This window comes from Odocoileus virginianus, chromosome 5 (genome assembly GCF_023699985.2).
Source record: "Odocoileus virginianus isolate 20LAN1187 ecotype Illinois chromosome 5, Ovbor_1.2, whole genome shotgun sequence".
Lineage (NCBI taxonomy): Eukaryota > Metazoa > Chordata > Mammalia > Artiodactyla > Cervidae > Odocoileus > Odocoileus virginianus.
In genome coordinates, this window is record NC_069678.1 from 13241129 (window position 1) to 13267823 (window position 26695).

Sequence of the window (26695 nt, forward strand, 5' to 3'; positions counted from 1 at the left end):
TGAGGGATGCCTCAAATCCGTCAAGGGGACTGAGATGTAGCCGGCTCCCACCCTCACTAGGCTGAGTTGAACGGATTAACCTGAAGTACCAGGCTCTGCCTTCCAGGGCCCTTGCCCGTCCTTCTGTCTCACTGCCGAGTGAGGTCAGGACCCCGGCTGGAAGGGCGAGGTGTGCTTCTGGATGTGTACCTTGGTCAAGGCGAGATCACTTACACCCTCTTATGTTACATTTATTTCAGCTCTCAGATGTTTTTTTTAGGCCTTTAGTCTTGAATCTTTCTGGCTCGCAGCCCAATTTCGTACAGGTCTCTCGAGCCCTGTTTGTTCTTGGAGTGTTTTATTCTAACTCGGGGTTTCAGTGGACTCGGAGGCTTCATCAGCCTCATTTACAGATTACTTCCTCTTTAAGCTACCCCCCCGCCCGCCACCAACCCGCCACATTCCCAGACGCCCTTTCATTCCCGACATTACTTGCAGTTTCTAGGAGCACTACGTTTCCCATAAATCTTAGCGCCCAAGCAGCTGCCCTAGAGAACTTCAAGTACCGAAACGCTCTCCTGTCCGTCTCCGTGACCACCGCGGTGACCGATGGGGCTTGTAGTTATCTAGGAATTGTCAGGGGACCAAAAAAAAAAAAACCCCCCAAAGCCCCCAAAACTACTCATCCCAGGAGTCCTAGTATCAGAGGCGGATTTAGCGCTTGTTTTTCTGCGGACCCCCTCAATCCTTCCTCTGAACCGCTCAATCCTGCCTCTGACTCCAACTCCCGCCGTGCCTTGAGCCGCTCTCCCTGCGGCGGCGAATGGTGCCGTGTTCAAAGTGTTCTCTGGGAGTTGTAGTTCTTATATTGGTGCGGCGAGGAGGAGGCGGAGTGACTCGGCGGCCATTAGCTGTGTGTAGTTGCCGGGGACTAGGAGCTTAAGTGAAGAGGGAAGCCTTATTCGGTGGAAATCAACTATGGCCATGGGCTTCTGCCGGGGCTAGCCCTAGAGTACGGAGAAGGCGGCCTTTTTGGTTCCCCTCCCCGCCGAGTTGGGGGGAGCACACTAGGCCTCCGGACATCCCCGGTCTCAAGTAGGCCTCGTCTGCCGGCAAGGGCGCCCCAAAGGCGGGCGGCGCCATGTCGCTGGTTGCTTACGCCAGCAGCGAAGAAAGTGAGCCGGATGAGGCTGAGCCGGAGCCGGAGGAGGAGGAGGAGGCGGCAGCCCCTGCACCTGGGCCGACTTTAGGGGGCTTGTTCGCTTCTCTTCCCGCACCCAAGGGTCCGGCCTTGCTGCCTCCGCCCCCCCAGATGCTGGCCCCAGCCTTTCCCCCGCCGCTGTTGCTGCCCCCACCCACCGGCGACCCTCGGCTCCAGCCTCCTCCCCCCTTGCCCTTCGGCCTGGGAGGCTTCCCCCCACCTCCAGGCGTGAGCCCTGCTGAAGCGGCGGGAGTTGGGGAGGGGCTCGGATTGGGGCTGCCCTCGCCCCGAGGCCCTGGCCTCAGTCTGCCCCCCCCTATCGGCGGTGCCGGGCCCCCCCTGGGGCTTCCGAAGCCAAAGAAGAGGACAGAGCCGGTGAAGATTGCGGCGCCAGAGTTGCATAAAGGGGATGTGAGTATGCGGGGAGGGCACCCCCACTGTCCATTGGGTTTGGGCATGGGCTCAGCTGTGGGAGGGACTTGTGGAGGCTCGGAGACTCTCTCCTGTAAATGCATCCCTTGATTCCGGACCACTGGATTCCTGGTATTGTGCGATTAGTCCAGCTGAAGTTTGTCGGCTTTGGGGAGTTGAGAGTATTTGTCCTTGCGTGTTTCTCCAAACTGTACCCGCCCGCGGAAAGGCCTTATACCATCACCTGACACTGACAGGGCCAGACCTAGGGACACTTGATTGCATTCCGTCTGTTGCATCTTCACCGCAGGTTCCTCCCCCCCGCCCCAAACCCCCCAAGTACTCAGAACAGCATAAAATGTGGCACTTGAGGTAACAGGAGACAATTCCTGAGCCCTTGGCCAACATTCAGAACTAACCTTTTGCTTTGCCTCTGAACTTAAAAGCATCAGGGTCTGAGCGGGAAAGATAGGAATCCTGGATTCTATTTATGAGACAAGTTACGGAAAAAATTCAGTGTTTGTTGAGTACAGATCATTTGCCAGGCATTGACCCTTTCCTTGAATTACCGCGGAACTGTGAGAGATAACATTCTAATTTTTACAGATGAGAAACAGGTGTCCAGCGTGTAAGATCTTACCTGGTGAAGGTCACAGTGAAGATTCAGAATTTAGCTGAACTTCAGGCCTATGCTTCAGTTTCAGCATTTACATACAGAAGAGGCAACCAAGCTTGTGTCGTTTTCTGAATGTTGGATCAGTAAAATTGAAGGCTTTTTGGAGTGAGCACTTGGGAGATAGAAGAGACAGCCTAGGGGCAGGTAATACTTTAGAGTTATCTGGAGTTCTTCCCATTCTTTATCTTCTAAAAGTTCAGTTGGTCCATGCCTCGCTCACCTCTGGTAACCCTCAGAGGGAAGCCAATTTTCGCCCTTGCTTTTCTTTAGACTTCCAACTCGGCCTGGAAGCTATTTCTGTTCTCTTCCCCCCAGATGTCTGAATGTTCTCTCCCTCACCTCTTTCAAATCTGGGTTTAAAAGACAAGTTCCCAGTGAGGACTTGCTAGCCGACCTATTTCAGTTGTAACTTCCTGTCACCCACTCCTGCCCCACCCCACTTTTATTTTTCTACATAGCACCACCATCTAAGATGCTTTATCACAGTCTAGTTCAGTTCAATTGCTCAGTCTTGTGCAACTCTTTGCAACCCTGTGGTCTGCAGCACGCCAGGCTTCCCTGTCCATCACCAACTCCCAGAGCCTACTCAAACTTATGTCCATAGAGCTGGTGATGCCATCCAACCATCTCATCTTCTGTCATCCCCTTCTCCCACCTTCGATCTTTCCCAGCATCAGTCTTTTCAGATGAGTCAGTTCTTCGCATCGGGTGGCCAAAGTATTGGAGTTTCAGCTTCTGCATCAGTCCTTCCAATGAATTTTCAGGACTGCTCTCCTTTGGGATTGACTGGTTGGATCCTCCTTGCAGTCCACGGAACTGTCAAGAGTCTTCTTCAATGCCACAGTTCAAAAGCATCAATTCTTCGGCACTCAGCTTTCTTTATAGTCCAACTCTTACATCCATACATGAGTACTGGAAAAACCATAGCTTTGACTAAACAAACCTTTGTTGGCAAAGTAATGCCTCTGCTTTTTAATATGCTGTCTAGGTTGGTCATAACTTTTCTTTCAAGGAGCAAGCGTCTTTTAATTTCATGGCTGCAGTTACCATCTGCAGGAATTTTGGAGCCCAAGAAATACTGTTTCCATTGTTTCTCCATCTGTTTGCCATGAAGTGATGGGCCTGGATGCCATGATCTTAGTTTTCTGAATGTTGAGTTTTAAGCCAACTTTTTCACTCTTCTCTTTGACTTTCATCAAGAGGCCCTTTAGTTCTTCTTCACTTTCTGCCATAAGGGTAGTGTCATCTGCATATCTGAGGTTATTGATATTTCTCCTGGCAATCTTGATTCCAGCTTGTGCTTCATCCAGCCCAGCATTTCTCATGATGTACTCTGCATATAAGTTAAATGAGCAGGGTGACAGTATACAGCCTTGATGTACTCCTTTCCTGATTTGGAACCAGTCTGTTGTTCCATGTCCAGTTCTAACTGTTGCTTCCTGACCTGCATACAGATTTCTCAAGAGGCAGGTCAGATGGTCTGGTATTCCCATCTCTTGAAGAAGTTTCCATAGTTTGTTGTGATCCACACGGTCAGAGGCTTTGGCGTAGTCCATAAAGCAGAAGTAGATGTTTTTCTGGAACTCTCTTGCTTTTTTGATGATCCAGGGGATGTTGTAATTTGATCTCTCGTTCCTCTGTCTTTTCTAAATCCAGCTTGAATGTCTGGAAGTTCATGGTTCACATACTATTGAAGCCTGGCTTGGATAATTTTGAGCATTACTTGGCTAGTGTATGACATGACATACTAACCATCTCACATACTGTTTATTTTATTTGCCTCTCTTCTTTTGCTAGTGTACAAGCTCCATGAAGACAGGGCTTATTGTTTATTTTTTTCACTGCTGAATTCATAGTGGTTAAAGCAGTGCCTGGCACATAGTGAGTATTGTCTAAATATTTTGAGTGAATGAATTCAAATGAATATGGATTCTTTATGGAAGGTATTTCCAGAGTCTCCTTTACTATCTTGTTCCAAACTTTTTCCAAATCATTTCCCCCTTCTTTTTTACCCAAGTCTGTTATTTCTAAGTCTAGGGTCCCAAAAAGCCCTTTGTTGCTCCAGTGGAACTTAAGTTTACTCTTAATTTAACCTGGAACAAAGGAAAGTTCCTAAGACAGAGGAAAATAGGTTCATTTTGGGGGGCATTCTGTTTTCACAGTTTTCTTCCCAAATTTCCTTTCAGCCTAATTGCGATATATGGGGGAAGATGGCACTTTGAGCCAGCTTGCTTCCCTCCACAGTGACAGTGGAAAGACTCATTTTTAGGTCCTCAGAGGTGTAGCATCAGGAAAAGTTGCTGGTAGAGGCTGTAGAATCTTCTATTTAGGCCGGCCAAAGTGGCAGAAAATTCTGAGGACTTCTAACTCTCTCTCCTTTGTGAGTATAATCTGCTAAATTCCTGAGATAAATTGTGAGGTGGATAATTAGAATAAAACCAAATCCTAGTCCTTAACTGGTTCAGTTTCCCATTTTTGTTCTGTGCAAGTTAGTGTTTTGTTTTCTGAACATGTAATTCCTGGGAAAGGTAGCCTAAGAGAGTTCTAAGGTGACTAGATAAGGGTGACCTTCACCTTTGAAATATTTGTGGGTCTAAGGTCCGTGTTCCTAAGTTCTGTGTCTTGTGCTTATTGGGCTTTCAGTAAACATCTGAGTGAATGAATTAGGTTTCCTTAAATAATTTTCCTTTAGAATTTGGTGCTGAAGTAGGATTAATTAACTCAACTCTCGTTCATTCCTTCATTCACTATTGACCTGATTCTCTGTGCCAGGAGCTAAGTACAGTAGTGAGCATGATAGACCCTATTATAAAAGGAGCTGACGGTCTATGTGGGGGTAGACAGGCAAGGTCAAGTCAGGAGGACCGTGGTAGAGCTGTTGCCGTGGGCGCTCTCCTTTGGGGCACTAATCAACTTTAGAAGCTGGGGAGGCTTTCAGGAGGAGATGATGTCTACATTTTGGAGATAAGACAAGTGAGCAGAAGGTAGCCAGAGAAAGGGGCGATGAAGAGGAGGACATCAGGCAGAAGGAACGGAATGTACAAAAGCCTGGAGGTGAGAATGCAAACGCTTTGTGGGAAGCTTTAGTAAGGCACCATGGCTGCAGCGCATGGTGGGCAGGGGCAGTGATGAGAGATGAGGCTAGAGAGAAAGAGATTGAGGCCAGATGATAATGGGCCTTGGATATGATGCCAGGGCCTTTGTACGTAATTCTAGGGTAATGAAAAGCCCTTAAGTCTGAGCAAGAATCCTCTGATCACAGGGTGCCAAAAGATCTGGAGGGAGCAAGACTGGTAGGTACAGTGTGAGAGGTGATGGTGCCTGGACAAGGGAGTGGTGGGGATGGAGAGAATTGGAGGTTCCAGGTCTTTTTTGGAGGGAGAAGTGGTAAGACCAGGGAATTGATTGGATGTCATGGGTGAAGCAGAGGGGTCAAGGCTGACCTTTTGGCTCAGGCACCTGGGAGGGTAGTGGTGTTGTTTATTTGGGGAATACAAAGGCAGAGCAGGTTGGGGATTAGTTAGATTTAATTGGTTACAAGTATCAGAAACTGCTCCAAGCTAGCATAAGTGGAAATGCATCATAAATATACTGAGGTACCCTGGAAAGGGCCTGGAATCAGGAGTTGGAGATCTGTCAAGGATCCACACCGCTTCTCTTTGCACCTTTAATTCATTCTTTGTCTGCAGACCAGTTTTCTCCACTTCTTGCCTTTTGTTGCAAAGAAAGATGGCCACCTACACCTCCTTGGTTTTTCATTCCTTCTTTTTAGTGATTGGCCCAGATTGAACTATAGTTTTAGTCCCGGTCTGGTTTTCTGGGAGAGAGACTGATTGCTTTGATTTGAGTCAGCTCATCGATCAGCCACAGTCAGGGAACAGGGGAAATTCTCTCTCCAGGTATGTGTCAATATCAAATTCAGTCAGCTTTTGACTTAAGTGAGTCAAAAATTAGGAATGATCCATAAAATGAGGAATCATCATTCCTTTTCCCTTCTTACTGTTCTCTTTCTGAACAGTGGTTAATTGCTGATTTTGCAGGCTTAGGAGATGCAGACTTCTAAAATTAGGATACTAAAAAAGCAAAATTAGAGGAATAAGTTTGCTCTAAGGGTTTTTTGTCATGTAATGTGCGTTCGAACACAAATAGAAATTTGAGTTACTTGGATTAGTGTTACACATCCTTTCAAATTGCTTACCCAGGTAGTGAAAGATTTGAAGCTGTGAAATTGAAATTTCACTAATTTTGGTCACTTCTGTTAAGCAAGTAGTTAAGAGTTGACTGCGGTGAATTTAGCCAGGATTTAGCCCTAGATAGAAAGGGAAGGAAAAAATGCTCCAACATTTGTGGGTCACCTGTGGAGTGTCTGACACTGTGCTGGGCACACATCAGCGACTCTGTAAGTTAAGCTTTACCTGTAGCTTACAGGTGAGGACATAGGAATTTAGAGAACAGAGCTGAAGTCACATAGTTTGAGAGCAGCAGAAGTCATGTTTGCTCCCAGGTGTGTTGTGTTCTTTCTGTCATCCTGCTGCTAAGTCACTTCAGTTGTGTCTGACTCTGTGCGACCCCATAGACGGCAGCCCACCAGGCTCCCCCATCCCTGGATCCTCCAGGCAAGAACACTGGAGTGGGGTTCCTTTCTATTGTAGTTCCTACCAAAAAGATAGAAGAGTCTTGAGCAACCAGAACTAGGAAAGTGATACTATGAGGAGTGCAAAAGTGGGAGAGAAAATGATGTCTTAACTGAACGGGCAGATGTAAGAACATATTTGAGACCAAAGGGGAAAACAGTTGATGAATCTAGCTAATTGGGATAATAGAGAGGAGTGTGTAAGTGATTCGAGTTTGGAGCCTGGGGGTTGGGGGGGTGGGTGGTCTGTGCTTGGGCTCTGATTTCCTTCTTGGCTTCTGGCCCTGGCAACTAGTGATTGCTTTTTGGAAAGGGAGTCTGTCAGAACCAGAGCCTGGGAAGATAAGAGGGAGGCTGCCATGGGGAATGAGGCTCTCATAGATTAGCAGATCCCACTGGGCCTGGCTTAATGGAAAATGTCTGTTTCCGTTCTTGCTCAGCAGTCTCGGGGTGTGTGTGTCTTGTCACTCTTGGCAGCTGGAACACAGAGGACAAGTGGTGGCCACTGAGGCGCAGGCTCTTAGGAGGCCAAAAAGAAATACAGCACTTCCTTCGTAAGAGACACAGTCAGTTTGTGTCTCAAAAATCTGGGAATGCCTTTTCTGGCCCAGCCTTCATCATCTGCTCTGGGTCAGATGACACAGACCCACTTAGACCACCTTTCGCTGGTCTTTAGCACTCTAGGAGTGGACTCAACAGCCTCCTTTTAATATGATTCTGTGGAGGACATTTTGGCGAGTTCTCAAAAAGTTAATTAGAATGATCCAGCAGTTTCAGTCCTAGGTAAAAAGAATTGAAAACAGGGACTCAAACGGATACTTGTGTGCTAGTGTTCATAGCAGCACTGTTCACAGTAGCCAAAAGGCAATAACCCACATTTTCAGCCACAGATGAGTGGATACACAAAGAGTGGTATGTACGTACAATGGAATATTACTCAGCCTTGAAAAGGAATGTAGTTCTGATACACGTTACGGTATGGATGGACTTTGCAGACAGACGTGCTTAGTAAAGTAAGCTCGACACAAGAGGACACATATTATATGATTCTATTTGTATGAGGTACCTAGGGTAGGCAAATGAGGAGATTGAAAGTAGTATAGAGGTTACTGGGGAATGGGGAATTATTATTAATAGGTACAGAGTTACTGTTTGGGATGATAAGAAGTTCTGGAGATAGATAGTGGTGATGGTTATACAATATTATGAATGTACTTAATGCTACTGAGTTGTATGCTTATAAATGGTTAAAATGATACATTTTATGTTATGTATGCTTTACCATGATAAAGGGAAAAAAAACCCGAGTATGCTCATGTACTTTTCACCATCAAGGAAGTTCTGGTTCCTGATGGAAGTTTCACCCTCAAGGAAGTTCTTGGTTCCTGATAGAAGCTGAATTAACTTGCCTTTTAAATGCTCTAAGACAGCCCCTGACCCCATGACTGGTAGATATATGGCACATCTTTTAGATTTTGGATTACTCATCTCCTCCTTTTTGGTACTCTGAACTGAAATTTATTTTTTGTGTGAGGTATTTGGATAATTCCTTGCTGAGTTTTCTTTGGTTTCCTGTTTTCATCCAAGCCCACACATGCCTGTAAATCCTTTGAGTGGCCTCTCAACCTCTTTTTCATGGTGAACCAGTGAGTTCCATGTTTCCAAGCTCTTTAGTTGGCTGAAGTTAATTCAGGGGCAGGAAGTGGTTCTCGTTCTGTTTCCCTGCTCTCCTAAGGGCCCTGGGCTTCCTCTGTGGCCCAGGTAGGTTACTGAATGTCCCAGAGCCCTGTTTGTCAGCTTCAGGAGGTAAAGATTTATTTCTGCCCCTCTCTCAAAGATGAATAGTCTTAAGAAGGGCTTAGGGGTTCAGCACGTTTTTTGAGGGTCTTTGTGTTCTGTTTTAGGGAGTCATATTTGTGCCCATCATGAGATGATTGATAGTGGGGCTCAGTAGATTAGTACAAGATGTTCAAAGAGAGAAGGATGATTGTGAGTAGCTGTAGCAGTCCTCTAAATCCGGAATTAATAAGGTGTTCCTAAAATCTTTGTACAGTTTTTCGTGTGTGTGCTTTTAAGCTTTAAACTCAGGTTGACAGTATAATGGAAACCGTCTGTGACATTTAAGGAAAAATTGAATTTCCTTCCCCCAGCTGATCTGGCCTTCAATTCTATTAGCCATAGGACAGTTTGCCTACAATTTCAGAGTAGCCACTTTGTGTTTGTCACAGATCTGAAAAATCAAAATATGCTTATACAGTTTTATGAATGTAATCGTCTTAAACTTGATAACATTTTCTTTTCAGATTGTTTCCATTGGACATATTACCTAAGATGTTAAACTTTAAACATGCCTGGGGACTTCATGACAACCTTGTATACCCCATGGTGAGGTGGTTCTGTGTGGTCTGCTGGAAAGGAGAAAGTCTTCATAGTCAAGAAACAAGGGAGGAGGAGTGAGGGGGGAAAAAAAGGGAAACAGTCAGTGAATCCTGAGGCAGTGGAGTTTGGAACAGAGAGAACAGGTAAAAAATGCTTGGGTGTTTGGGGCTTAAAGCTTTTCTTCCATGTGTTTGACCTCTTGGCAGACCAGAGAGAATAATAATTCTTGAATTCTGTTAAAAATTTTAGTTAGTATACATTTTTTGCATTTTTACGGATCAGTTCAGTTCAGTCTCTTAGTCATGTCCGACTCTTTGCAACCCCATGGACTCAGTATGCCAGGTTTCCCTGTCTATCACCAACTCCTGGAGCTTGCTCAAACTCATGTCCATTGAGTCAGCGATGCCATCCAACAGTCTCATCCTCTGTCGCCCCCTTCGCCTGCCTTCATTCTTTCCCAGCATTTAGTGTCTTTTCTAAGGAGTCATCTCTTTGCATCAGGTGACCAAAGTATTAGAGCTTCATCTTCAGCATCAGTTCTTCCAGTGAATATTCTGGACTGATTTCCTTTAGGATGAACTGGTTGGATCTCCTTGCAGTCTAAGGAACTCTCTCAAGAATCTTCTCCAACACCACAGTTTAAAAGTATCAATTCTTTGGCGCTTAGCTTTCTGTATGGTCCAGCTCTCACATCCATACATGACTACTGGAAAAACCGTAGCTTTGACTAGATGGACCTTTGTCAGCAAAGTAATGTCTCTGCTTTCTAAAATGCTCTCTAGGTTGGTCATAGCTTTTCTTCCAAGGAGCAAGCATCTTTTAAATTTCATGGTTGCAGTCACCATCTGCAGGGATTTTGGAGCCCAAGAAAATAAAGTCTCTCACTGTTTCCATTGTTTCCCCATCTATTTGCCATGAAGTGATGGGACTGGATGTCACGATCTTAGGTTTTTGAATGTTGAGTTTTAAGCCAACTTTTTCACTCTCTCTTTATTTTATTTTATTTTTAATTTAAAGCTATTTTGAAAAATATGGAACGCTTCACGAATTTGCGTGTCATTCTTGCGCAGGGGCCATGCTAATCTTCTCTGTATCATTCCAATTTTAGTATATGTGCTGCCGAAGCGAGCACTCACTCTCCTCTTTAGTTCCTCTTCGCTTTCTGCCATAAGGGTGGTGTCATCTGCATATCTGAAGTTATTGGTATTTCTTCCTGCAGTCTTGATTCCAGCTTGTGCTTCATCCAGCCCAGCATTTTGCATGATGTACTCTGTATATAAGTTAAACAAGCAGGGTGACAATATACAACCTTGTTGTACTCCTTTTTCAACTGTCCGTTGTTCCATGTCCAGTTCTAACTTGCTGCTTGACCTGCATACAGATTTCTCAGAAGGCAGGTAAAGTGGTCTGGTATTCCCATCTCTTCCAGAAGTTTCCACAGTTTATTGTGATCCAGACAGTCAAAGGCTTTGGCATAGTCAGTAAAGCACAAGTAGATGTTTTTCTGGAACTCTCTTGCTTTTTTGATGATCCAGTGGATGTTGGCAGTTTGATCTCTGGTTCCTCTGCCTTTTCTAAATCCAGCTTGAACATCTGGACGTTCTTGATTCACGTACTGTTGGAAGCCTCACTTGGTTTGAGTATTACTTTGCTAGTGTATGAGATGAGTGCAATTGTGCAATAGTTTGAACATTCTTTGGCATTGCTTTTCTTTGAGGTTGGAATGAAAACTGACCTTTTCCAGTCCTGTGGCCACTGCTGAGTTATCCAAATTTGCTGGCATATTGAGTGCAACACTTAAACAGCATCATCTTTTAGGATTTGAAATAGCTCAACTGGAATTCCATCACCTCCACTAGCTTTGTTCATAGTGATCCTTCCTAAGGCTCATTTGACTTCGCATTCCAGAATGTCTGGCTCTAGGTGAGTGATCATACCATCATAGTTATCTGAGTCATGAAGATCTTTTTTGTACAGTTCTTCTGTGTTTTCTTGCCACCTCTTCTTAATATCTTCTGCTTCTGTTAGGTCTATACCATTTCTGTCCTTTATTGTGCCCATCTTTCCATGAAATGTTCCCTTGGTACCTCTAATTTTCTTGAGATCTCTAATCATTCCTATTCTATTGTTTTCCTCTATTTCTTTGCATTGATCACCGAGAAGGCTTTCTTCTCTCTCCTTTCTATTCTTTGGAACTCTTCATTCAAATGGGTATATCTTTCCTTTTCTCCTTTGCCTTTCGCTTCTCTTCTTTTCTCAGCTATTTCTTTTTTTTTTTTTTCTCTCTCAGCTATTTCTAAGGCCTCCTCAGACAACCATTTTGCCTTTCTTTTTCTGGGGAATGGTCTTGATCACTGCCTCTTGTACAATGTCACGAACCTCCATCCATAGTTCTTCCGGCACTCTGTCTATTAGATCTAATAACTTGAGTCTATTTGTCACTTCCTCTGTATAATCATAAGGTATTTGATTTAGGTCATACCTGAATGGTTCAGTGGTTTTCCTTACTTTCTTTAGTTTAAGTCTGAATTTTGCATTAAGGAAGGAGTTCATGATCTGAGCCACAGTCAGCTCCCAGTCTTATTTTTGCTGTCTGTATAGAGCTTCTCCATCTTCGTCTGCAAAGAATATAATCAATCTGATTTCAGTATTGACCGTCTGGTGACGTCCCTGTGTAGAGTCTTCTCTTGTGTTGTTGAAAGAGGGTGTTTGCTATGACCAGTGGGTTCTCTTGGCAAAGCTTTGTTAGCCTTTGGCCTGCTTTTGTGCTCCAAGGTCAAATTTGCCTGTTACTCCAGGTATCTGTTGACTTACTACTTTTTCCAGTCCCCTATAATGAAAAGGACTTCTTTTTTGGGTGTTAATTCTAGTAAGGCAAGTATATGCACATGAAAAATGCAACATTTACAAAGCAAGCACAAATGAATCATTGTTAGCCTGATGCCACCCCAGACAAATAAATAACATAGGGGCACAGTGAAAAAGAGCGAGGTGAGCTTCTTTAGGAAGACTTCAGAGTTTCAAGTCAGGAGGTACAGAGTGCAGACTGACAGGAGAGTGAGAGGTGGCAGTCGTCCAGGAACCTGAAGGAGGAGTGATAAGGTGGGGAACTTACGTGAAAGAAGTACAAATGGAGGCTCAGCCAGTTCTTTGAGGAGATTTTGGAGTCACAGTTGATGCCCTTATTCTTAACTGCTTTTATTACAATTATTTAGGTACTTGTCTTTCTTCTTACTGGACTCAAGTTTCTTGAGGGCTGGGACTTTTTCCATGTCTTGGCATACAAGAAAATCTTTGAAGCACAGTGGAGGAAGTAGTCTAGGTTGTGCCTCTGGAAATCAGTGGGCCAGGACTCTGCCTGCTGCGAGTCCTGTCCTGTTGCCTGAGTGGATGAATGTCATCTCAGTACCTGTAGCCCAGCCGTAGGACACCAGTTGGAGCTGTGTTGATAGCGCCTAGCACAGTGTCTTGCATACAGTAGGTTCTGAGTAATGATGATCAAGAGGTCCTTGTAACAGATGAATCCAATGGGGAACCTGTGACTTATGAAGTTCAGTTGAGAAAAACAGGCAGAGAATTTGAGTTGTTTAAAATCTTGGGGATGGAAAGGATCTTAGATGCTGCCTAATCACCTTTATTTACAGGTGCCCCAAACCAGGGTCTTAACAACAAATGGAAAACTTTTAAGGTTCTCAGTTTGGATATTAATTTTTTAAAATAAAATGTTAAAGCTTACTTTTCATATGCCTTGCATCTTTCTGATAGTTGAAGATGGCTGAGGACCTGATGTTGAACTAAAAGTTGGGCCATTTTTCAGTGTGAGAGCTTGTTTTAGAAACAATCCTGATGAATCAGAGGGATGACACAGAGGACCTCCCTTCTTGCCCCAAATTCTCACAGTCATCATTCGCTTGCCTTCTTCCTGGACGTGGACGACTCTGTCTGGCATACTTATACAATAGATCATACTTGGAGAGGAATGGATTTCTCCAATGGCTCTGACCTTTAATGTCTCATAGAAGAGTAGTTAACACACCACTTAATCCCACAGGAGTTCCCCGGCCCTGTGGTTATGTAGTCTATATAAGTGGTTTTAGAAGTGAAGCTGAGATTGGGTGAGATTGTGGGCCAAATCCCATTCATCTTCTAGTGGACAGATTTATAGGAAGAAGAATGGGTATAGTTTTTTCTTTCCACCAAGGACTGAATGAGAGGAAGTAGTCTTAATTTAAAGGGCAAAATTGATGCAAAAGGCTCTGGAACAGGTCTGGGGGTTCCTCACTCTGAGAATGAGTGACCAGGGGAGGTTAATGCCTACCTCATTCTCTGAAGCTGTTTGGCTGGTCCTGGGAGACACATACCTCATACAGAGGAAGGGCCCAGACAAGATGATAGCCACTGTTGTCCAGGCCTTTATTTCTGCTTCATTTAAGATGAGTGCTTTCCCTATTGTCCTTAAACAGCGAGGCCTTATTTTATTTCTTTTTCTCTTAGTCAGATTCTGAGGAAGATGAACCCACAAAGAAGAAAACTGTCCTTCAGGTAAGCTTTGTGATAGAAGCCATTTCTTCCCTATATTGCTTCCTGGGAGATAGGAAATTTCCAAATCAAGCTTAAGCAAACGCAAATATTGATATTGAGGACTGCCTCTTTGAGTGTAGTTTTGTTTTCCAGGTAACGTCAGACCTTGTGCTTTTCTACCCTCCCCTCACTGTTCACTGACTTTAGTGTGCGGGCGTTGCCTATCCTAGAGGATAGGCATGGTAGGGAGATGAATTGGAACTCAATTTGATTTATTACATTTCAGGTAAAAGGATTATTTAGGAACAGTAGAATAAATGGATTGGTCAAAATGATGTTATGGGACATGTGAACTTTAAAATGATCCATCTTCTCCCAGTCTCATTTTTAACCTGGAAAAGAAACTTAAATAGTACTAACTGCTATACCAGTGTTTAACTGATTTTATCCTCTTAACAGTACCTAAATCAGAGTGCTACTGTCATTCCTGTATTGTATATGAGGAGAATAAGACCTTAAGGAACTTGCCCAGGGTCAGACAGCTAGTGGGGACAGAGCTGAGACTGGACTGAGGCAGTCTGACTGTAGAGTCCATGCTCTTACCTGCAGCGTTTGGCCACTGCTTTGTCGTAAAGACCAGAAGTCCTTAACCAGGCAGTGCTGGGAGATGCTCTCGCTGCTGTTTCCTGATTCCCCTTGTCCCAGTCCTTTATTCTGGCTCCCAGGAGTTTCTTCCTGTTCAGCTCCACACTCAGTGAGTCCTCTGACCTCATGTTAATTATAAGTCTCAGGAAGAGCAAAAGTGGTTCTTCCTTTATGAGGTTGTTGTCTCCTGATTCAGGTATATGATCCTGAGGTTGCCCCTTCCCTGAGTCTGTTAAGGTGTCACATCCCATACTGGGAGGTCTTAGAAGGACACAATCACATGGAAGTTAGATAACTGATGAGAGTGATGCTGTGTCTATGTCCGTAGTGGTTTATGGAGGAAGAATCGTGAAAGATACTCACTTGCTGAGACTGAATGAAGCCAGTTGTTGCCTGTTGTCAGAATGGCTTCCTGGAGGAAGTGAACTGGCAACTAAAGAGATGGGAGGACACTGGCTCAGAACGTACTCCAGGTGCAAAGAGCAGTCTTGCAGGTGGTAGGAAGAGATGAGTGCATGGAGAACCTCTGAGCTGATAAGGCAGCGTGGACCAAGCACTGCTGAGGGATGTAGCCATGATCCCAGATGTAGCTGAGAAGTCAGACGCTTCGAAGGTAGCCTGAAGGATGTATGTTCTCCATCTTCCATCTCAGTCTAGTTTTTATGAGCCTGAGCCTTTGGCATCTGCCAGGATGGAATGACCCAAGTCTGTGAACACAGACAGCAGGGAGAAGAGCCCATTTTCTGGGTGAACAGTTCTGCCTGGAGTGCTTGATTCAGAAGCCTTAGTTTACTCATTCTGGGCATTTCTTGACCGAGAGTGCTGAAGTACATGGTTACTCTAGGACAGTGACACAGTGTCCAATAAGTGACACTAACTCTGTTCTCCTTTTTCAAACCAATACCTCCCTCAGCCCTACAGTTAGGCCAGCTGGCCTTGTTATACAGAAAGCAGAATCCGAAAGATTTTTATGAGTAACAAGAACTCTGTATGGACTGAGCCAGTTAGCTTACAGGTTGATAAGTTAAATACTTGACTCTGGCATAAACAGGCTGGATATACCACATCTCTAGGGCTTTCCTTGGGCGGGGAGGGAAATTTGGGTGGGATGTATGAATGTCTTTTTAGGACAGAGCCTTGCTATTGACTTTGAGTGGCAATCCAAAGGAAACAGGGAGTTGCTATGCTTAAGAGGAACCTTCAAGATATTGAGAGATGTTCATTGATCAGCTGGAGAGAGCTCTGGGCTTTTTGAGAAGAAAGATGATGTATTTACTAAGTGTATCATATTAGCAAAAAAAAAAAATCAGGAAAGGTTTTGTGGTAGAGGAGCTGGGAGAAGTGGACAGCAGAAGGGCCTGAGGTAGGAGCAGTCAAGTCCAGTGTGGATGACCTTAGTGGGCAAAGGTCAGACAGAAACAGGGCTGGTAAGATTTTAGGCTGGAGCACGTAACTGTAATGCTTGTTCTTAATGTCAGTAGTATATATCATAACATCTCACTTGTCACCCTTCTTCCCTCCTTACCCAAACTTGGGCTCACCAGGGATCCAGTGAGGGGACTGGTTTGTCCGCCTTGCTTCCCCAACCTAAAAACCTGACTGTGAAAGAGACTAACAGGTTGCTCCTGCCCCATGCCTTCTCCCGGAAACCCTCGGATGGCTCCTCTGACACTAAGCCCTCCAGGCAAGCTTCTAAGACCAAGTCCTCTTCTCTTGCCCCTGTTGTGGGCACCACAACCACCACTCCGTCGCCCTCAGCTATCAAGGCTGCCGCCAAGAGTGCTGCCCTGCAGGTGACGAAGCAGATCACGCAGGAGGAGGATGACAGTGATGAGGAAGTAGCCCCTGAGAACTTTTTCTCCCTCCCTGAGAAGGCCGAGCCGCCTGGAGTTGAGCCATACCCTTACCCTGTTCCCACTGTCCCAGAAGAGCTGCCTCCAGGCACAGAACCAGAGCCGGCCTTCCAGGACGATGCAGCCAATGCCCCCTTGGAATTCAAGATGGCAGCAGGCTCAAGTGGGGCCCCTTGGATGCCTAAGCCTGGGGATGACTACAGCTACAATCAGTTTTCCACATATGGCGATGCGAATGCCGCTGGTGCTTACTATCAGGTGCGTAGGCGGCATGGAGGGCAGGCCGGGGAATGTTGGAGTCTGACAGTCAGGGAGAGCTTTGAGCCTGTGATATGGCCTCTCTGGCATCACTTTGGCTGAATTAATGAGTCTTCTGGTGTCTTGGTTTTCCTTACCTATTGGGTCTCAAAACATTATGGCTTTATGCTAAACCATATTGATCTAAAATTGCCCAAGTCTCGAAGCCTGGCAGGTTGAACCACATAATAGACCCCTTTATTCTGAACACAGAAGGTCATTGTAGGAGCTGATGAGAGGGATAGGGAGAAAGTGGAAGAAGAGCAGTCTCTTATCTTAGTGATCCCAGGTAGCTTTTGCACGTGTGGGTGAGGAGGATGCAAGAGCTTTGGCACAGATGACTAGATAGCAGTGAGTCCAAGGAAAGTTCTGGAGGTGGGAAGGGAGAGGAGGGAGTCTGGAGAGTTGAATGCAAATGGAATAGGAGAATGGCAAGAGGCCTTGTCTGAGACATGAGGAGTCAAAGGCCTAAAGTAAGTCTCTACAGAGAAGACACTGGGGGACCATAGTTTGGGCAGAGACAGGAAGTGGGGTTTAGATTTCGAATCTCAAACTATGTGAGTCGGGCAAATTACTTATCTGCCCCTCTGAATCTCAGATTCTCAACTCTAAGATGGGAAGAATGATAGAACTTCAGGGTTGCTACAAGAGTTATATTGGTAACATAGCAAATGCTTAGTAAATGGTTATGAGAATTTTTATTCAAATATTATGTGGAAGAGCTGTTTAAATTGTTCTCCAGGGCTTCAGAGGGTGAGAATATATGAGGCCAGGTTGTGAGTAGTTTAAGACAGACTTCCAGTGGTCAGAACTTCGTTAGATGGAGAGGGCTCGCAGGAGTCCGGGGACTCACAGCCGCGGTGGTGGTTGATCAGAGGCAGCTGGCTCGTGCTGTGGCCTGGAAGCTGTAGGAAGTTTTCCTGCCAGCGTGTGATGGTTGCAAGACTTCAGTCTCCTTCAGCCACTGTGATTCTCTGAGTGGTCGGTGTTACTCTTACCTACAGTCTAGGCCTGCACAGGGACCCGTGGTAGGTGGGCTTTGAGGAAACTCTCTTCTGATCAAAGACTTTGAAACCTGTCTGCCATTAAGCCTTGCTGTGTCCTATAGACTGACCAGGGACAGTGCATCTCCCCTCAGTGTTGTTGGAAGGAGGAAGATGAGTGTTTTGACCTCTTTAACAAAGAAAGAGAAAAATAGAAGAAACCACTAGTTTATATCCAGTCAATGAATAACAGTTGGAATTTTGTATGCAGTTACAGATACCATGAAGGCAGTCAGTGCAAATGAAAGCACTGTAATTACTCTAGGGGGCCCTTCAATTTAAATGTGTGTTTTTTATTAATACTTTTAATGAAAATTAATGCTTTAATTACTCTGGTTTTTTATGTATTATTTAATATTAAACCTTATTTTTCATATATAAGATGAATGTTCTTGGAGGAGCATTTCTTGGAGTTTTGGGCAAAGGTGGAAGAATTAGGAAAAAGTGTAGGCAGGGAGGAAATAATTTCTCAGCCCTGCAGCTGCCTGAGTTGGCCACAGTAGGGGCCTTGCCCTTGCCTTCACCCCTCTTCCTCTAGGGTCCACAGCAACATCTGGCCAGCTTACCTCTAAAGGGGCATCATCAATTCCTGAGCTGAAAATCTAGTAATGCAAACCTGGTTTGTTCCCAGCTTTGTAAATTCCATACCACCCTTACGGTGGTTTATTTTTATCGGAAATCTGCACTCTTCCTGCCTGCTGAGGGAGGGAGTCCCCTGTGCTCAGGGCTGCTAGATCGGACGAGGAGCAGGAGTAGCATGCCTCACACCTCCTCATCTCTGCTCACACTGGAGCGTACTCGGGGGTCTTCTGAGCAGGAGGAGCCCGGCTGAGGCACGGTAGAGGTCAGCAGTAGGAGTCATGCTGGGGAAGCAGCCAAGGGAGCAGGCTGCGAATTGAAGCAGGAGAGAATGTCTTTATTTCTTGTATCTCTTCCCTAAAAAAAAAAAATCTGTCTGTCTGGATGGTGTAGATTAGAAAAAACTCTGGTTCTTGAGTTGTAGGGTAGGTCCTTAGGATCTGTGCTTTTGTTGGCCCACTTGAGGGGTCTATAGTGTGGGTGTCACCACTGCCTCTTGGGTGAGGGTTTTCTCTCTTCTCTCCACTCTGCCCTCAGCTGGTATGTTTTCTCCCCTCCTTGACTACAGGATTATTACAGTGGTGGCTACTATCCCGCACAGGATCCGGCTCTGGTCCCCCCCCAGGAAATTGCCCCAGATGCATCCTTCATCGATGACGAAGCAGTAAGTTCATAAAGCCCAAATGACCATCTTTGACCGCTAGACACCAAGTTTCAAGTCTGAAGCTAAAGGAAATTCTTTTTTTTAAAAAAGCAAAAAGCTATATTCATTTGGGATTCAGTTTGACAACATATAATTGCAAAACTTCAAGTAATAATGGCATATGTAAGGGAAGTTAACTTTTTTCTTTATAAAAGAAGGCTAGAGGTAGGCAGGCCAAGGCTGGCATGGCAGCTTCAAAAAGTTGTCGAGATCCAGCCCCGTTCGATAAGAATAAGAATGTAGCTAAGGCCACTGCTATCATTATTGCACACTAGGCAGCAGACTGGAAAAAGAAAGTCACCTCTCCCTTCAGGAGACTTCCTGAAAGTTCCTAAGAATACTTTTCCTTCTATCTTACTGACTAGAACCTGTCGTATGGCCATATTTAGTTGCAAGGGAACGTGGTAGTCTTTCATTGGGTGGTACTATGCCTAGCCAAAATGTTGGGTTCATTCATGCTAACAGAGAAGGGGAGAGAACAGCAGCCACAGTAAGTAACCTTGTGTTTCACATCGCTGTATTATTCTCTGCTGCTGAGCCTCTCCCCAACTCGGCGCAAGGGAAGATGAAAACCTCATGTTTTGCGACCGTCCAGTCATGTTCAGGAGATAAAGTATTTGATCTGTAGGGAGGCCATAGCCTACCAGGAGTGGGTTGGAGAAATAGGGGATGCAAGTTCTTATAAAAATAACATTCTCTTCACCTTTTCACAGAAAAGGTTTCCCTTTGCAAACTTCTGCCTGTGGTTAATCCTGTGTTCGTCCACTTTCCTGTGTCTCCTCCTTGACAAGTTCAGTAGTTAGGCCCTTTTTGTTCTAAGCCTCGGAGGCAGCAGGGAGCTTATCCAGTGGCAAAAGTCAACTCCTTATGGGTAGAGAGAGGCCTTGCTGATGCTCAGACCACAACCTGGGTTTCACTGCAGATTTCCAAGTGTTCTTGAATTTAATTCCTCTTCACCTACACTCCTCGACACATCTTCTGATGACTTAACAGTGTGATAATTTTTCTTTCTTTCTTTCGGAGGAAGAGGAAAGAGTAGCAGTCTCCTGGAAATTTTGCCAGGCTCTTTTTTGAGGCTTCCTCTCTCTCCATCTCGAATTATATTCTCCTCTGATGTCTAATCTGGTGTGTGGTCTGCTGATTTGGTGATACTGAACCAATGAGAAAGAACAGACATGTTAAAAGAACAAATTTTTAGAAGAAATTCTAGAATTGTTTTTGGAAAAAAAAAAGAATTGTTTTTGTACCTTTAATTCTTAATTTGAAAATAGTGTGCAGTTCTTTTAGGCATATACAATTTATACATAATTTGAGTAAAATTCATACCAGTGAATCTCTGCACTCATGTTTGGGAATACATTTTGGCCTTCTTTTCCCTGAGGCCAGGAGAACTTCTGAGAAGTAGCCTTTCACCTGGCATCAATGCAACTTGGTAAGTGGCATGGTGAAAGGACGTACTGCACAGAGAGAATTAAGGGTGCAGTGGAATTGGGGAGCCCTAAAATCATTCCATAAACTCTGGATCCTTGGTGACATCTCCTGATCCCCTACCCAGACCCCTGACTCCTGAATTTCTTCCCCCCTTTTCCAGTTTAAGCGGCTGCAGGGCAAAAGGAACCGAGGGAGGGAGGAGATCAACTTCGTGGAGATCAAAGGTGACGACCAGCTCAGCGGGGCCCAGCAGTGGATGACCAAGTCACTGACAGAAGAGAAGACCGTGAAGTCATTCAGCAAAGTAAGAGGGAAAGGAAGGTCTGCTGGGCGGCCGCCTCGGGAGTCCCCAGAGCAGAATCTGACCCCTCGCCTCGTTGTTACTGTCCCTGCACCTTTAGCAAACACGTTCCCCTTGGTACTGGAGTGTACACCAAGCCTCCCAGGTACAGCTCCTACTTTCCAGAATTTTGCAGCACTTCGCTCTTCCATCTAGACGGTAGTCTGGTTGCTGAGATTGGATGGCTGAAACAGTTTCCTATCCTGCAGTTGAGAAGATCTCAGCATGTGTGGTTCCTTCCTGGCTGGACAGAATCCATAGCTGCTCTCGACCCTTTTCCTACTGTCCTACCCCTCTCTCCATCCTGTTAAGTTGGAACTTGGTGCAGCACATCGTTGGGGTGTGGGCACAGCAGAGCCTCTGAAGTCCTGGGGTCCTCGGTTCTGAGTGTGCATCCCCTCCTCTCACCTTTCTCTCCATCATTTGTTGTACCCAGCTGTGGCCTTTTCAGACGCTTTATCCCTCACCTTTCCCACACCACCCTCCTGCCTTCCCTGTGCTATTTTCTTCTGTCAGCATGATGAACCTCTCTTCACTTAGTAGCTGAGTACGGCAACTGTGGACATTTATGAGCCTGCCACAGGGGGGAAGATGTGGGGAAGCCTGGATTCTAGCCCAGCACCGGGAAGGCCAAGGTCGGGCGTTTTATTCCCTTCTTCTCCCCCCGTTTTCTTTGCTTTGTTCTGTGGCCACAGATGGCCATCTGAGCCCCAGTCGTTTGTTTTAACTGAACGCTGGCGATTGTACAGGACAGAGCAAAGGATTGTGGTTAGATCAGCATAGATCCATCACTGTTTACTGGAAAAGCCACTTAGGAGAGCATGCTCTACTAACTGGGTGGAGAGGCATCGTCACGTAGTAATAGCTGCTGCTGTTAGTGCTCACTGTAGACCAGGAATGGAGCTGGATGTTTTACGTTTGTCATCTTTAACTGTCATATTAAATGACATTAAATAGCATCAAGAAATTGGAGTGTGCTGTTTTCCCAGGTTTAAGTTTTTTATTTTTTCCCCCACCATCTCATTGTATTGAGCTAGATTTTAAAAAAGAAGAAGAAAAGGATACAGTACCTGTCCTTGACAGGTTTAGAGTGTAGTTGAGAAAAAGAGCTTTAAGGACACTTGAGTATAAATGATTATGGTGCAAATTGATTACATAAGTGCTGAGGAGACTCCAGAGAGGAGTTTTAGGAGTTGGGTGGGGCTGATTAGGAAGCTTCTAGTCTGAGACTAACACTGGCAGAGGACAGGAAAACCGCAGAATGAAAGCCCGACCAATATAGACTTTGACAGTAAATCATTTGCATCAAAGTTTGGGTAGGGATTCAGTGCAGTTACGGGTGAAGGCTGGAAAATTGGAGAGAGGCGTGGTGATTGTGAAAATCTAATTCCAGGGAAGCTGCTTGTTGGTACTTACTAGAATGAGGGAGTAGGGTTTCAGCCAAAGGTGATTGATGGGAGAGAGCTTGGTAAGCAGTAGGCAGGAGATAGGCTAGACATCTGGCCTGACTGGGGAGAAGTGGACAGAGATGAAGAGGTCCCTAAGGGCAGAGGAGGTGGTGGGAGGTAAGAAGGGAGGGAGGTCTCCTGGACCCTGGCCTTTAAACTGTTTTAGACTGACTGCAAGCAGTAAAGCTGGTGCCAAGTGTCCACTGTGGGCAGAGCCCCAGGCTTGGTGCTGAGGTGGTGGGTTACCAAAGATACAGAAGACAGTCCTGACCTCAAAGTATTTCCAGTCTAATGAGAATATTGGCTGACTCTTTTAGGCAAGTATTCTGAGCTTGAGATTTTTGCATAATAACTTTAATAAAAATAACTATCTTGTAAGTAAATAGACTTAAAAACTGCTCCAAGCTGACTTCTTCCCCCTAGGATTTGGGCTGTGTAGTTGTTTTCTTGATACCCATCCTGTCCCATTGGGGCCGGTGAGAAGCTTCTACTTTTCTTTCAATGTGTTAATCGTGGTTTTCTTCCCTTACAGAAGAAAGGTGAGCAGCCAACAGGCCAGCAGCGGCGGAAACACCAGATCACGTACCTGATTCATCAGGTGAGACGCCTGAGGGCCCTGGCCTGCTAGGCAGGATCCCTGTAAACCTGGGGATTTGAAGGCTGAGATCTTGGCTAGAAGCCTCTGTCAGACCCCTGCTTCCGGCTGGCACCCTCCCCAGTTCTCCATATGGCCACTAGGTGGGGATGTGTCCTTCAGAATTATCCTACTCTGCCTCAGGCTCACTTCATGTAAGACTCCAGTACAGGTGCTTGGAATAAACTGTAAATGAAGATTCAGATATTTAAAACATAAAGGTAAGAGTGGGGTGAAATGGTTTCTCATAAGGTTCTTTTAAATATCAAGTTCATCTGATAATTCAAAAAACTAAAGAAAAATTGGTTCAGCAACTTTTAGCAAAACACACCTCATGAGGAGGTGAGGTTGGTTTTGTGTTCTTCATTTCTGTGGCAGGAAACATCAACGCAAGTAATTCAGATTTACAGATAATCTAAAAATATCTTTTGTAATTGGAATATTTCTTGGTATTTATTTGATAGGACCTGACAGCTTTCAAATATTTATTGTGTCATTAAATATCTATTTGAGATCTAGTGTACTAAATGCTGTCAAGAATACAGAAGGAATAAGACTCTTTCCTGGCCATTTCCGGAGAGTATATATGCTGGTTGGTGATTTCAGTGCCAAAACTTAAATTCATTGTTCTCACCATATTTTCATCTTCTTTTTCATGGACTCCTTTGTACCCTTTACCCTATCTTGTTAGTTGTAGGGAAAGAATTTAAGGGTAGTGTCTTTAAAATTTTTTTATTTTTATTTTTAAATTATTTTTTACTTGCTGTTCCCCTGTAGGGTCTTTTTTTAAAATCCAAACTCCTAGCACCCTTCTCCACCCCAGGGGAAATGAGCAGGTGGAGGTGGGGTTGGGGAGCCGCTTTTCTAGGGTGGCATTTGTACATTCCCAGAATGCTGTTTAGAGTTAGGAGTTGTCACAGTCAGGAGGGGAAGCATTAATTCTTGTACCTTCCAGTCAGTTTTTCACAGCTTCAATTTGTGCTCTAAAGTGGTGTGAATTTCTAGGGTACCATATATACTACATTCAACACAACAGTGAAACAGTGGCTCCAGACTCAACAATTGTTGGTAGGTGTCCTATTTTGACCTGTCCAGGTCTTCAATGCTGTCTTCTCTCACATGGCTCATTAGGTATCCAAGGCAGCTGATTGTCTTCCTTTCAGATGCCAAATTCAAGTTCTTATTTGTCCATTTCCCATTTGAGCATTTCAGTTTTAAATCTAGCTGATGAAGAACCAGCATTCTTTTTTTTTTTTAATTATTTATTTATCTGACTACAACAGGTCTTGATTGTGCATGCAGGTTTTTTAGTTGTGGCATGCAACTTCTTGGTTGCAGCATGTGGTATTCAGTTCCCTGACCAGGGATCGAACTCTGGCCTCCTGTATTGAGAACATGGAGTCTTAGCCACTGGACCACCAGAGAAGTCCCAGGACCAGCATTCTTTAAATTCTGCTTGAACCCTATTAACTCCCCAAAGAGGTGGTTTCCTTTGCTTTCTGAGGGTCCTCCCCTTCTGCTTGAATAAGAAAATTAAATCCTTCAAGGGGTTTACTTTTTCCTCATAATTGTTTTGATGGCAGAAAGACTTGAAAGTGGGAAGCACACAGAGGCAAGAGAAGCTTGTTTCTTAGAGCCCTTGGTGTAACTCTCTCCTGCCCCCTCTTCCTTCCACAGGCTAAGGAGCGGGAGCTGGAACTGAAGAACACATGGTCGGAGAACAAGCTCAGCCGCCGGCAGACCCAAGCCAAATACGGATTCTAGGGCTCTGGACCTGACTGCCTCTGGATCTCCTGCAGCCCAGCTGGCTCGGCCCCCAGCTTCATCTCTGGGACCCCAGCTGATCCAAGCCCAGGATCTCTTTCCCTGAGGACCCAGCCCTCGCCTCTGCGAGAATGAACATATTTGATAGATTTTTCTTAACAAAAGTTAGAAAATTCAGCTCCTTTCTGTCTTGGAGCTAGCAAAGACTCAAGTGATGCCTCAGAAGGGGCTCTGAGTTCTTGGATGGGAGTTTGGCTCCCTGTTGGGTGTGATGATATGTTGAACCCCTCCCTCCATCTTGTTTTTTTTTTTTAAACCAGGGATGTCTGTTGAAATAAAATATTCAGTCCAACAGACACTGTGTGCCCTGAACCTTTTCCTACTTTTAAGTGAGGTCTCTCTCTCTCTCTTTTTTTTTTTGTTTGGACGCTTCTCTTTTGTTGTTCTGTGCTTAGATCTTAGTTTTTACCTGGGGTAAAGCAGCCTCCAAACTGTTGTGAGCTATCTCGTGATTACCTTATAGTTTTTCTGGGTGCTGACCATCTTAACTGGGATCATGGCCACTGAAGACTCTAGGAAGTGTATGTACAGTTTTGTTTGGGACAGGGGCCTGTGACCCCAAATATGGAAAGTATTGCTGATCTCAGGTATCTTGAAGTCAAGGAGATTGTTTCTGGGATGTGAAAGAGTTGTTGGACATGAAAAAGTAGTGAAATGCCTGTCCCAAAAGATGACTAAAATTTTTACTGGTTGTCATTGGCCTGGACTGGTTTGGAAGCTTTGCATGGAGATTGGGGGCCAGACAGATATCCTTGGAGCCTCCATCTAACTCCGAGCTTTTTGCCTGAGAGGATGGGGTAGGTTGGGGGAGGGTGGTGGATGAGGAAGGGAGGTGGCAGGGTCTATGGACTTCAGTTGGCTGTAGGGCACCAAGGTGCCCAGGAGCCACAAGATAGTGGCATGATTCCTCCTCCTCAGACATGGTTCAGATAGAGATGGAAGATACTGAATATTGGTCACGAAGCAGCAAGCCCACCCTGCTATAGACACTGAGGGGACTTGGGACTCCAGTAGGGCTTAATTGCAGTGACTTCATGCAGGAAAGGAGTGTTAAACTCCTGTGAAAAGAAAGGCCTTGGATGCCAGGCAAGGGAACGCTGACTGAACGAAGATGCAGGTTCTGAACAAGAAAAACACTGGGAGGAATTGGTGTTTGACAGCCCTGGTGACAGAGAGCAAGGCTGAGACCCGAGGGGCAGTTTTGAAGAAGTGTGTGGTGGGGACTTGGGGATGAGAAGGAAGTGAGGAATCTCACCATGCTTTTGGTCTTGTGAGCTGGGGTAAGTTGAGGAGTCTGTTTCTCATTAAGTACAGAGGAGGGTTTCATTGCTTACAGGAAAACCACCCGCTTATCTGAAATCTGACCTACTTCGGGTTGGAGCCAGACAGGGCTCCTGCATCCCACAGGGACACGCAGGCTGTAGTTGTCCAAGTCAGTGCATCCAGCCAGCCTTCAGCAAGGAGCCTTCAGCCTGTACCACCGCTCCCACCATCCGCAGAGGCACTGAGGACTGAGGTCGCCCCTCGGGAGTCACAGTGAAGTGAGGTGGTGAGGTAGGCTCAGTAGGGCCCCAAAGTCTGAGGTCCCAAGGAGTCAGCTGCTCTTTCTGTATCCAGGGCTCTGTAGATGGGGTTGCCACACTCCTTCCCGAGTTGCCGTACTCCTGCGATTCAGCTGTTCAACTTTGTCATTTTAGGGGCTGCATCATGACGGACCTGGCGGTGCTCTGGGTTGGGAGGCGAGGCATGTGGGTAGGGAGAGTCCTGGTGTCTTCTGCGAATGGACAGATTTAAGCCAGACATCTTTCAGTGTCTTCTTGTGTCCCATCTCCTTTGGTTCTCCACAAGTAGTAAACTTTTTTTTTAAACTGCAGAGCAGCATAGGGGATCCTAGTTCCCCGACCAGGGACTGAACCCATGCCCCCTGCAGTGGAAGTGCAGAATACCTACCACTGTACCACCAGGGAAGTTCCAAGCCACTTTTTATTCCTACTATAAGATGACATTTTACTTGGTTGGAATTTCCTGGTCACCAAGAGAAATAAAAGTTAGAAACTGAACAGACTCTATTTGGGAGGACTTCCCGAGGTAATAACCT

The 26695-nt window shown here is 45.3% G+C and overlaps 1 protein-coding gene and 1 non-coding gene across 2 annotated transcripts; one reads left to right on the forward strand and one right to left on the reverse strand.

Annotated features, from left to right (window-relative positions):
* The first annotated feature begins 544 nt into the window (after positions 1 to 544).
* On the forward strand, positions 545 to 24891 carry PRCC (proline rich mitotic checkpoint control factor). The gene is made up of 7 exons (XM_020910827.2): positions 545 to 1591; positions 13774 to 13821; positions 15990 to 16556; positions 18786 to 18881; positions 20512 to 20655; positions 22672 to 22737; positions 24451 to 24891. Exons 1-7 carry the CDS (start codon positions 1121 to 1123, stop codon positions 24535 to 24537), a joined length of 1479 nt encoding a protein of 492 aa, XP_020766486.1. The 5' UTR covers positions 545 to 1120; the 3' UTR covers positions 24538 to 24891.
* LOC139035299 (U6 spliceosomal RNA) lies at positions 10305 to 10411 on the reverse strand. The gene has a single exon (XR_011487970.1). It is a non-coding gene; the product is annotated as a U6 spliceosomal RNA (small nuclear RNA).
* Positions 24892 to 26695: the final 1804 nt, after the last annotated feature.